General features: G+C 51.3%; 4 protein-coding genes across 4 annotated transcripts; 3 read left to right on the top strand and 1 right to left on the bottom strand.

Annotated features, from left to right (window-relative positions):
- Positions 1-3,512: 3,512 nt before the first annotated feature.
- On the bottom strand, positions 3,513-4,461 carry C7974DRAFT_73962 (chromosome segregation protein Spc25-domain-containing protein). The gene is made up of 2 exons (XM_046147183.1): positions 4,153-4,461; positions 3,513-4,099 (listed from the first exon to the last, which is right to left on the bottom strand). Exons 1-2 carry the CDS (start codon positions 4,367-4,369, stop codon positions 3,555-3,557), a joined length of 762 nt encoding a protein of 253 aa, XP_045992374.1. The 5' UTR covers positions 4,370-4,461; the 3' UTR covers positions 3,513-3,554.
- A 124-nt stretch (positions 4,462-4,585) lies between these two features.
- Positions 4,586-7,750, top strand: C7974DRAFT_368586 (RNA polymerase I-specific transcription initiation factor RRN6-like protein). The gene is made up of 2 exons (XM_046139902.1): positions 4,586-6,641; positions 6,689-7,750. The coding sequence occupies exons 1-2, from the start codon at positions 4,729-4,731 to the stop codon at positions 7,677-7,679; spliced, it is 2,904 nt and encodes a 967-aa protein (XP_045992373.1). The 5' UTR covers positions 4,586-4,728; the 3' UTR covers positions 7,680-7,750.
- Positions 7,751-7,890: 140 nt separating this feature from the next.
- Positions 7,891-8,397, top strand: C7974DRAFT_272392 (uncharacterized protein; the record flags this gene model as incomplete). Its single annotated transcript, XM_046137552.1, has 1 exon — positions 7,891-8,397. A coding segment is annotated over one exon (507 nt), but the record flags the coding sequence as incomplete, so codon positions are not given.
- A 1,456-nt stretch (positions 8,398-9,853) lies between these two features.
- Positions 9,854-11,124, top strand: C7974DRAFT_418008 (uncharacterized protein; the record flags this gene model as incomplete). Its single annotated transcript, XM_046144124.1, has 3 exons — positions 9,854-10,281; positions 10,314-10,611; positions 10,669-11,124. The coding sequence occupies 3 exons, from the start codon at positions 9,854-9,856 to the stop codon at positions 11,122-11,124; spliced, it is 1,182 nt and encodes a 393-aa protein (XP_045992371.1).
- Between the last annotated feature and the right edge of the window lie 174 nt (positions 11,125-11,298).

The raw sequence follows: 11,298 nt of genomic DNA, 5'->3' as shown, positions 1-11,298 counted from the left end.
AGACTTGTATTACAGGCTTCTACAACTCCAGACAATTAGCGTCAGGTAAAGGTAGCAAACTCACGTGCGGAGCCTATGTAATATTGTCGGTAAGTCTGGATGTGCGCTAACTCACCAATCTACCAACTTCTACCTTCAATCCCACGACACAACCTATCGTTTCTCGACTAGCGTTATAAATTCCCCTCCACACGGTATCTACAAAGTGACAAACTACAACATGTCTAGAGGCAAGGTGTCTGATATCTGTGGCAAATTGAAACCACGCTGCCCTGTCATCATCATGAACGAGAATCGAATGGCGATTGAAATGGACGGTGACCTGATTGACCGCTTGAAGACAGGATCAAAATTCACGTCATCAGATTGGGAGAAGCTTATCCATCTGCTCGTGTTGCCAAAAGCTCCAGAGCAGAACGTCTTGGTCAAGATTGGGGGTCTCCTACCTGCAGTCGACTTCACGAGAACATCCGTCTGGGTTCGCGAACTTGCGACAGATATCGAGGTCAGCTATCATTCATCCTGGTGCGTTACGATTTGCAAGCCTACCGCCAATACTGTCGATACCTACTCCTTTGGCTACGTGGAAGGAGAACACAAAGTCCTGGGACAAATCGCTGCACTGTTTGGCGTTCAAGAACACACTATCAAATGCAGCTATCATCAAGTAAGCCCCTTTCACCCACAGGCGGCAGTTCTAACACGAATGATAGGAGTCCAGCTCGCGCAATAACATATATGTCCCATTCACTGATGCTATCATGCTTGATATGCTGCTTGATATCGTCGCCGGCGATTTCGTTCCTCACCAACGATCTATCAACGACGGCCTAGCATTTCAGCTCGAGATATTGGAGGTCATTGAGAAAGCCTCTGACGAGGCTGAGGCCGCCAAAACTCTTGCCAAAGCTCGCAATAGCTCTGCTATCTCTACTAGAGCAGAGCCAAGTAAGTGATCGTTGTCATGTTTCATGAATGTAACTAACATAAGGCTAGCAAGGAAGCGGGTGTCAATGGGTGATCGTCTCAAGGGCAAGAAGATCAAGATAGAGCTTTGATCGCGGGCACTATATAGACCCAAATGATCTCTGCAGTCCAAAGCTGATGGAAATGGCTCGGTATACTGATCGTCTGAATGGGAATGCGGATCGGCTCTTGAGGCTGTGTGGGTTACGCCTGACAGAGTCCTGCCTGGAGTGAATAATCGATTCCAGTAGGGTATCAAAGACGGCAGAATCAAATTTCTGAATATGAAATGCATTGAAATTTCCTGACAAAGTTGATTGAGCGCGCTGACAAGTACATGATTTTGATAGCAAGGACGTCGAGGTTGCGCCAAACACTAGAGCCATACACGGTTAGTCTCCTCACCTAGCGTCTTGCCTCCTCCACTATTCGTCACATCGAAGCAGTGAACACGGAATTCGCAAAATCGATACTCCATCATGGCCGAGGAGGAGGAATACACCAGTCCCATCATCCCAGATCTATACAAGCCTCCTGCCCTTCTACCAATTGCCCAGCTGAAAGACCAACTTCTCTACGCCATCGAAACTCATCCCGTGACCATCATAGTCGGCGAGACAGGGTCGGGCAAAACGACACAGATCCCTCAATATCTACTTGACGCTGGTTGGTGCAGCTCTGGATCCCAGATCGCAGTCACTCAGCCTCGCCGGATAGCAGCCACAAGCGTAGCAGCGCGTGTTGCAGAAGAGCTAGGAACTCCCTTGGGGCAAAAGGTCGGGTACTCGATCCGTTTTGAAGATGTCACGAGCGCGGCGACACAGATCAAGTTCGTTACCGATGGATTGTTGTTGCGCGAGATGCTGGTTGATCCGCTGTTGAAGCGGTACTCGGTCATCATGGTTGATGAGGCGCACGAGAGGAGTTTGAGCAGTGACATACTGCTAAGCTTGCTTAAAAAGGTGTTGAGAAAAAGGGAAGACTTGAGAGTCGTGGTAAGCAGCGCCACATTAGAGGCTGAGCGGTTCTTGGATTTCTTCAGTCCAGATGAGGGGGAGAAGGTCTGGGGAAAGACCAAAGGAGAGTATGGTAGGATTGTGGGAATACAAGGGCGGACACATCCAGTGGAAATACAGTACTTGGCCGAACCTACCAACAACTACATCGATGGGGCTGTGGAAGCGATTATGGATATTCACAAGAACGAAGCAGATGGGGACATTCTTGTCTTCCTGACTGGGCGGGAAGAGATTGATGACGCGATCGACATGCTTAGCGATCGAACAGCAGACCTCCCTTCCACACAACAGAAACTGATGCCTCTTCCGCTATATGCTGGTTTGCCAACGGAAGATCAGATGTTCACCTTCCAGAAGGCGCCCATGAACACCCGCAAAGTCATCCTCAGCACCAACATCGCCGAAGCCAGCGTAACAATCGACGGCATCGTCTACGTTGTCGATAGCGGCTACGTCAAACTGCGAGCCTACGACGCGCGCCTAGGCATCGAAAACCTCAACGTCGTCCCCGTGTCTCGGGCCTCCGCGACCCAACGCTCTGGCCGCGCTGGTCGCACACGCCCCGGAAAGTGCTTCAGATTATACACCGAAGCATCCTTCAAGACACTCGAAGAAACCACTTTCCCCGAGATCCAACGCTCGAACCTCGCCCCCGTCCTCCTCCAGCTTCTCAACCTGGGCATCACAAACCCCGTCCGCTTCGACTACCTCTCGCCGCCGCCCTCCGCACTCGTAACTCGCGCACTAGACCTCCTCTTCTCGCTCGGCGCCCTCGACACCAACGCACGTCTGACAAAGCCGCTAGGTGCTCGCATGGCCGAACTACCTCTCGAGCCCATGGTCGCCAGAACGCTGCTTAACGCCGCGAGTCCCGACTTCGGCTGCCTAAGCGAGATGCTGAGTATCGCAGCCATGATGACGCTGCAGGGCAACGCATTCGTATCGCATAACGACAACAAAGCACAGCTAGAGAAAGCGCGGCGCCGGTTTGCAGTCGCCGAGGGTGATCATTTGGCGCTATACAACGTGTTCACGGCGTTTGTGCAGGCCGGAATGGATGTGCAATGGTGTCGGGAGAACTGCTTGAATCATAAGTCGATGGTCAAGGCGGTCAGTGTGCGGAAGCAACTCGCTGCATATCTAGACCGGTTCGGGGTCAAGGAAAGCGTGCTGAGCGCGCCGGATGTGCTGCGTGTGGGTGGCAAGCCGTTGGCGGAGCGCGTGAGGAGGTGTCTTGCGACAGGCTTCTTTGCGCATGTGGCGAGAATGAAAACCGATGGAAGTTTCACCACGGTGGATGGGAAGACGACGCTTTGGGCGCATCCCAGTTCTGTGTTCTTCCATCGAAAGGCGGATTGGGTCATTTATACGGAGATCCTGTCGACGAGGGACAAGATCTATATTCGCGATCTGTCAAGTGTAGATATGGATTGGCTGACAGAGTATGCGCCGGAGTACTACAAAGTGAAAAATGGGCGGAGGTAATTGTAAGAAGAAGAAAACAGGGTATTGATCGAAGCTATCCAAGAGGTCCCAACGCCGCATTATATCCAAGTCGTCATCATCTGCCTATTTGCACGCCTCTACGAAGAGCTCTCGCATGCCTTTGAGGAATCCAGCCAGGTCACGTGTCTCGTTCAAACCCTCGACTACCCGATCCACCTCCTCTCGTTCAGCCTTTGGCCTGATCTCTAGCACTCTGTAATCGCGCTCTGACGTATCAAGCTCGAACCAGGCTTCTCGATCCCATTCGCGCTCATCAACGTTTGTGTACACGAACTTTAGCCTGTCGTCCTTCCCCAGACCCTCTATCCTCAAGCCGAGATAATTCTCCCAGAAGTCCAGTTCTGGCTCGTTGTAGCGCGATTGACCGTCGAGGTAGCGGCGGTGTTTGAGTTGTGCGTCTCTGCGCGCAGAGATGGTCTTCTGGATTTCGCTGATCTGAGAGCGGAGGGTGTCGCGGTGAGTCAAGCGCTCGTCGCGCTGTTGTGTAAGGCTGCTAATCGCTTCCTGCATCTCGGCCTTCTCTTGCGACTCTTTGGCGAGGTTTTGGCCGTGTTGGGTTTGCTTGAGGTCGAGAATCTCGATATCGCGCTTCTTCATGCGTTGGTCCTCTGCGTAACTCGTAAGCATTCGCCCGCAAATTCATGCCATCCGCGGAGCGTACCATGCAGCTCTGCAACATTCATGCGGAACTGGTTCCTCTCCTCCAATACCCTCCTTCGCCCATTCTCAATGAAAGCATCGAATCGTGATGTGAACTGGTTCATGCGGCTGCGCAGGTCGTCGAAGCCGAAGTTGATGCCGGGCAGCTGGTCTGCCATCGATGGGACGTCGTGAGAAGCGCGCATCGAGCTGCTAAGTGAGGGTTCGAAAGTAGTCATTTTTGCGACAATCTGCGACGAAGACTGTGAAGATTTGGGGTTGTTGGGGCCGCAAAAGGCGTCAGATGTGGTTCGTGATGAAGTACTGGGTGTTGTTATGACGGTTGCTGGGTAAACAAACCGGCCGCCCTAGCGCGGAAGGAGCGAAACGCCGCAGACAGAAGGCACGTGCGCACGAAACCTAGCGCGATTTTCCACATGGGCCCCACATGGGCGACGCACCTCTTCTTCACTCACGCGTTGCAGCCTATACGTCGCGTTCTACCTTCACCTCACCAAGCTACGGTCGATAGGAGTGTTCCAAAGCATGATTCGATTGCCGCAAACCACCTCGGATTACAAACCTTACGTCAGTCCAAATGGCTGACAGCTCGCTCCACGATCTGAATTACGGCCGGCCGGGGCTCAGAACATATGACCTGGACGACCGCGAATGGAATTCTCCCAGATATCGTACTTCAAATGCATTGAAGCAAGTCTCGCAGTGGCAGCTTTCAATACCCGCGGCAACAACATGTTTGCCTACTGGAGTATTAACAAACACAACAAAGGCACGCAAAGATGTCCGACGACTCACTCAGAACCACCTGCAGCTTGCTCCTGCTGCAAAGGAGCTGCCAGAGATAAATGCTGTGTCTGAGGCTGTGATATCTGCAGCGTCGACCTATGATCCCAATGTTGGCGATCTCTTGTCATTTGGCACCGTCTATCTGAAGAAGTGGGTCCGACCGAGACGAATCGCTGCGGCGCCCACTGGGCCTTCTGGAAGTATCTTACGCCTAGTACCGCTAGACCAGCAAAGGCAGGGTTGGGAAGGTGATAAATCTGTATGGCTCACCGGACCATCCTTCAGAATTGTTGATAGCGGCTATTGGAACGAAGAGGCAACACCCATCCAACAGATCTGTTTTGGGCACGCAGACAGCGGTAACAGCTTTCTTGCTGTGCGTCTGCTTTCGAAGACCGTGCTCTTTCGACCTTTATACCACCGTGGACGCCGAGCTGCTCCGTTGTCGCCGTACTACGATCTGCCGCCATCCCTCCTCTCTGCGCGGCCGATATTGAGCATCCTACCTGAGCAGACCGGAGGCGCCCCACATGCTGACGTATCCTTCAATCCCGACTATCAGTTCCAGTTCGGCATTGTCGACCAGCACTATCAATGGAGTCTCTGGCAGATTGAGAGAAGAGCTAAGAGGGAGGAGTACAGTGTGTCGCGTATGGTTAGGGGAGACATCATGCCGGAGCACAATGACACGGATGATGGGGACGGCTGGGCGAGGATCTTCTGGGCAGGCGACAGCAACACATTAATTGTGTGCAATCGACGTCACCTAAGCGTTGTCGGTGTCAAGGGAGAGACGTTCGAATACCTTCAGGCTCCCATCATCATACCGCAGCGCTCAACGGACTGGATTTTGGAGATCAGACGGCATCCCCAGCACCAGGATTGCTTTTTTGTTCTTACGTCAACGAGGCTGTTTTTGATAGCAGTGACGACGACCAGCGCAGCGATTGACAGCACGGTTGGTGAAGCTGGTGCGTCGATCCTTCTTTCTCGAAGACATTATCGTGGCGGCGAGGACATCACTTTGCAAGCGAGTGTCCAGACACTGGAAGCAACGACATGTCTGTTTATAACTTCCCGTCTGAACAAGCTTGTTCAAGTCTATCATTTTGAAGACTTTCCTCCGCACTCTGCTGAGCCCATCATCAGCACAGATCCAGTCACGTTAGGCTTTGAACCACCGACCTCCGCAGGTATAACACAATTGCACATCCAGCCACTCGAGTATGGAACGAAGATAGTTTCGAAGCAGCAACAACTGAATGCCGCCGCGCAGTCTTTCTTCGAGAAAGCAGTTCCATTCTATCAGCTCACGGTAGTCTTGGCAGATCTGAGTGTTTATCAGACTGTATTGCTGTCGTCGCAATACGATCCTGCTCCCGAGCCACTTGTATGGAGGAGAATTGTCGTTGCTAAACACTCCATCGACGCCAGGGCGGATATCGATGAGATGGGCAGTTTTGTGGAACCAAATGGTCCTGACTGGGACGCCGAACCCGAGTCAAAGCTTGAAGGACAATCGCTGCAGCTAGTGAAATGGTCAGACCAAGCACCTGCGCTGGCAACAGCGGACTGCACAACGATCTATGGGGCACTTGTCCGCGATGACCATGTCGCCGGCGAAAGCATCACTCTAGAGGCTCTCACTGATCAGGTGCAAGGCCTGTTGAGAGGAGACCTGGTCGGTCTTGAATCAAGGCATTTGTAAGTCAACTGATGTTTAATCATTTGCATCTACTTACGCACATTAGTATGGAAAACCTCGACAGCGTTCTAGTGTCTGACGTTGATGAAGGATCTGCGAAAGTTGATCGACTATTCGCAGATGACGGTCCACAAAACACTCATTCGCTGCGGCCTATTGCGTCCACAGCTGTCCTGCGTCTCCCCGAGACCGAGCATGCTTCTATTTCAGATTTGTATGACACTATACTCCGGGACTGGATTGCACCACTGCCAAAAGAAATTCCAGTCCCTGTGCGACAGGCAAAGGAACGTTTGGCTCGTCGCATTGCTGCTGAAGTCACCCTAGCAGGCGCGCAGCTGACCGTCAAAGAAGAGGAGCATTCTGCTATGGTTCCAGGCCAGTCGCTGTCGCTGCCCATTCTACCTTCGAATCCCCCCGATCTGTTGCCAACTCCGCCGCAGTCATCTGTGCCACCATCGTCGCCATCGCTGCCCGAGTATCCTCAGCCTCCTACCAGCGATCCTTTGTCGCGCCTACGCAAACACCTAAAGATCAACGACGACTCGGCCACGCCACCGATTATCATCGCTCCAAGCGTGTCAGAGTTGCTTTCTCACTGGCAGCCTGGAACCGATCCCAGTATCTACGACTGGGAAGCCACAGAACGCACACTCCGGCCTGAGATGCTGGATGAAGAAAGCCAAGAGCTGCGCGAGAGGGAGCGTAAGAAGAAGGAGCGAAGAGAGAAGCGGCAGAAGCGCGAAGACGAGCTCATGCGGGCAAAGTCTCAGACGACTACTCTACCTACTTTTGCGCGGCCCGCCATCCCGCGAAGCTCACCGGGTCCGACCTTCGGTGGCATGGCAGCAAGTAGTCAGGTAGCGATGCCGGCATCGAGCCAGGTATCGAGTCAAGTACAGGGACAAGGAGGTGGGTTCGGAGGTTTTGGTGGTGTGAACAGTATGGTACCGCAAAGTCAAGTCGAGCCTGGGAGATTTGGCGGCCGGCCTGACAAGAAGAAGAAGAAGGGCAAAAGCAGAGTCAGCGGATTTTGATGCAGTCTTTGTCTGTGGTCACTTAAGATAGTAGTAGCCTCGTAACGAAACTCGAATGAGACTAGTTCACCTTTAACCTCACCTTCACTCGCGTTGACACTAAAACCAAATTTGCGGCCTTGCGAAATTACTTCGTTCGCAGTCTCGCTTCCACCGACCTCACAACTGCTAATCAGCGACCCAGCTCGACAAGATGCCGCCGCCTTCGGCCATGGCTTCTCGGAAGCAATACGTTCTCGGTGATTTCGTTCGATTTGCGGAAGGCAGGTTCCCGAGCGATTACAAAGCGATCGCGGACCTCAACGCATACAAATTCAAAAGAAAAATCTTCATCGACGCGAACGGCCGCGCCCAGCGCGCTGAGATGCTACTTGTTGGCCACTACGCGCGGCGAAGCGGAGGGCCGTCGGTATGGGCGCTGGCAACTGGCTATTGCGTGCGATACTACCGCGGCGAGACAACGAAGGTCGCACCACTCACGCAAGACATACACACTTCCAAGATCTATTACGATCCGCCGCTCAAGTATATGGGTGGCTACAAGGCGTCGTCGGACCCACGGCCGAACGGCATGTCGCCAGCTCGCAGAGTTGAGAGAGATGTCGTCGAAGCGGCTATTCATTTCCTCTTCCTACTGAGCAACCGCTTAGAGACAACGTTCAACCTGCCTAACCCAAAACTGCTCTCGAACTTTAGGACGGCATGCCGGAACTATGCGAAGGAAGTCACTCGTTCCCGGGCCGCAAGTGTTGCTCTTATGGAAGAGTGTGAAGCTATCGAAGCGCAAAACTTGGCTCGTCAAACAGTGGTACAACGCAAGTCAGACGTAGTGAATCTTGTCGAGTCTGATGAGGACGAGATGCATGATGAGCAAGTCAATGAGTCTGTGACGCCTATTAACACCAGTACCAATCGCTTAACTCTCAATGTACTTAACACCAGTGTCAATCGCTTAACTCTCAATGTACGTGTCCTCTGTACGGGCCAGATATGACACAGACTAACCCTGATAGTCTCATATCGATACGTATGAAGCCAACATGCGTGCTCAATTCGAGCAGGATACGCTTGATATTCAGTCAGAGCTTCGATCTAAGGAAGCTGAACTTGTCGAAAAAAGAGCTGAGATTGAACAACTCAAATTTGAGAAAGATCAAGAGCGAAACATACTGTTGGAAGCTGAGGCTAAGCTCAAAATGCTGGGATTCGAGAATGACGAAAGTATTCAGGATCTGAGGGCTAAGCTTCACCTGCAGAAACTGCAAGCAGAACAATGGGGGATGCTCTGCATTAGGAGACAACAGAAACTTGAGCGCAAACAGGAGCGACGCAACCTACAAAGGCTGGCTATCGCGCGTGGAAAGCTTTGAGCGGTCACGTTGGGAAGAGAATCATGGCCAACAAAGATGAGAAGCAGTGTCATATCTCAAGCAGACCTAAATATATCGAGTGTTGCGGGTACATCTCTTACAGAAGCAGAGTCAGTGAAAGGTTACGCATGCTACATCATGAATCTATATACCATTAGTACCACTGATGAACCTGGAACATTCTCCCACAGCCTTGTCGGTATCGATCCGTCTATCTAGTGTTCCTGAGCTATCACACCGATCGCTACTGGTGGCCTATCTCCACGTTAGTCCTTTTAAGTCATTATACCCTTAGAAGCGCCTCTTGAGGCATATTAAGAAGGAAACGACAAGAAGCCGAAGATATGTTGAGATAGACAAGATATGCAATGAGCGGCAACGGTGGTAGCCTCGATTTGGGTATCAGGTCCTTAGAACATATGATAGCTTCCAAATGGCATCAGAAAGCGGCGGTGCGAAATGAATCGCAGTGAGTGTGAATGACCCAACTTAGACATAAAATTGACAGTCGGGTACTACAATAAGCTGGCTGTACGTGATAGAAGGAGAGCTATAAGCAATTCATTATTCTTTGGGCGGACTAAACAATTCTTCTAGAGTAGTGAACGCGGGAGGAGAGTAAGCGATTTTCAAGAGGCTAATCACACGTGGCCTCACCGCTCACACTCACTCTCACGCGTCTAATCCATAGACGATTCTTGATATCAGCCGTTCGCTGCTTACAACCACTCGTTACAACCTTTCTTTGACTCTACTTCTTGCACATTTCTCCCGCCGCCAGACAACCCAGTACGCGTCGTAAGTATGGAGCCAAAGGAACAGTACACACTCAGCGACTTTAAGCGCTTTGGACGCAAGGAATTTCCCATTGAATTCAAATACTTTCAAACAACCTACGCAGCAAGCTTCCAAAAAAGAACTTACCTTGACGAGAACAACGCCGTCCACAGTGTCAACGCTCTGCTCGTGGGGAATTATCATAAACAGCAGGGCCCTTCAGTCTGGGCCGAAGCGACGACAACTGGTGTCAGGTATTTCTTTGGCAACGCGGACGACTTAGTCACAACAGTAATCACAGAGAAAAATGTGAACCGTATATACTACGCCGCGCCTTACAATCGTTGGGTAGGGTCACAAAAAGGCAGACGCAGCTCCTTAGGAAAGAAAGCCGGCCGTCACATCGTCGAAAAATCATTAACGTGCTATTTCTGCTGGCTGGTCGGCTCGACGAAGTAAGCAATCCAAGCAAGACTGATATGCTGAGCAACTTCAAATACGTTTGCACGAACAGTGCGTCTCTGCCAGAAGACCAGGAGATCGCTCAATCCGCCGTCTTTCACCAAGCTAGGCATCCATCTGTGCAGACTGAGCACAACAACAAGAAGCGCAAGAGTTCTTTGAACGACCACAACCAGCGTATCAAGCAAGAAGACGCTGACACAGATGGAATTGTTGACGTGGACCATATGCCTCAGTCTCGAGATTTTTCAGTGCAGCATTCGTCTTCTCATCCGCCTATGCCGCACCGACCTACCGAGAGTCCTTACCAGACACCGTACCATGTACGTTAGCCCAGTATGGAGTATCAGAATATCTCGTTGCTAATCAAACTTCTGTAGGATCAACTTCGCAACCACGAAGCCGATTTGAAGTCGAAGCTTGAGCAAGAAAAGCAAATCCACGTTGAGCGGCTTCAAGATCTGCAAACCAAATTGGATGAAAAGAATTTGAGGATTCAGCCAGCCGAAGAAAAGCACATGAAAGAGAGGAAAAAGCGCAAACGAGCTGAAGAGCAAGTTGAGGGCGGCCAAAGCAACATCGCTTTACAATTGCAAGAGATAGAGGCACTGAAGAACGAAAACGCTCAACTGAAGACCGAGAATATTGAGCTCAAGCGTCAGCACAGCAACTGGAAGGCGACAGAAGTCGAGCTAACAAGCGCCGTCGCGCACCGAAAGTACGAACTGAAAAGGGCTTCTGCGGCAATTGCATGTCGTAATCAAACAATTGCACAACTACGCGGCAGAGAAGCGCACGCTGAATACGCCCAACATACGAGGACAAATGAATGGTGAAGAAGAAAGAAGAATGTGGTCACAAGCGAAACTCTTCTACACGAAGTTTGAAATTGGCGATACAAGATTGCAAAGCCGGTTGATATAGTTCTTGATCAACCATGCTCATACATGTAAATTCCCATGCTTAATGGAGGCTTCAAATGCGATGTATTGTGTCTTTCATCTGCCCTT

This window comes from Boeremia exigua (genome assembly GCF_020726555.1).
Source record: "Boeremia exigua strain MPI-SDFR-AT-0100 chromosome Unknown C7974scaffold_13, whole genome shotgun sequence".
NCBI lineage: Eukaryota > Fungi > Ascomycota > Dothideomycetes > Pleosporales > Didymellaceae > Boeremia > Boeremia exigua.
The sequence above is the reverse complement of the archived record's forward strand: the minus strand, read 5'-3'. Positions and strand labels throughout refer to the sequence as shown.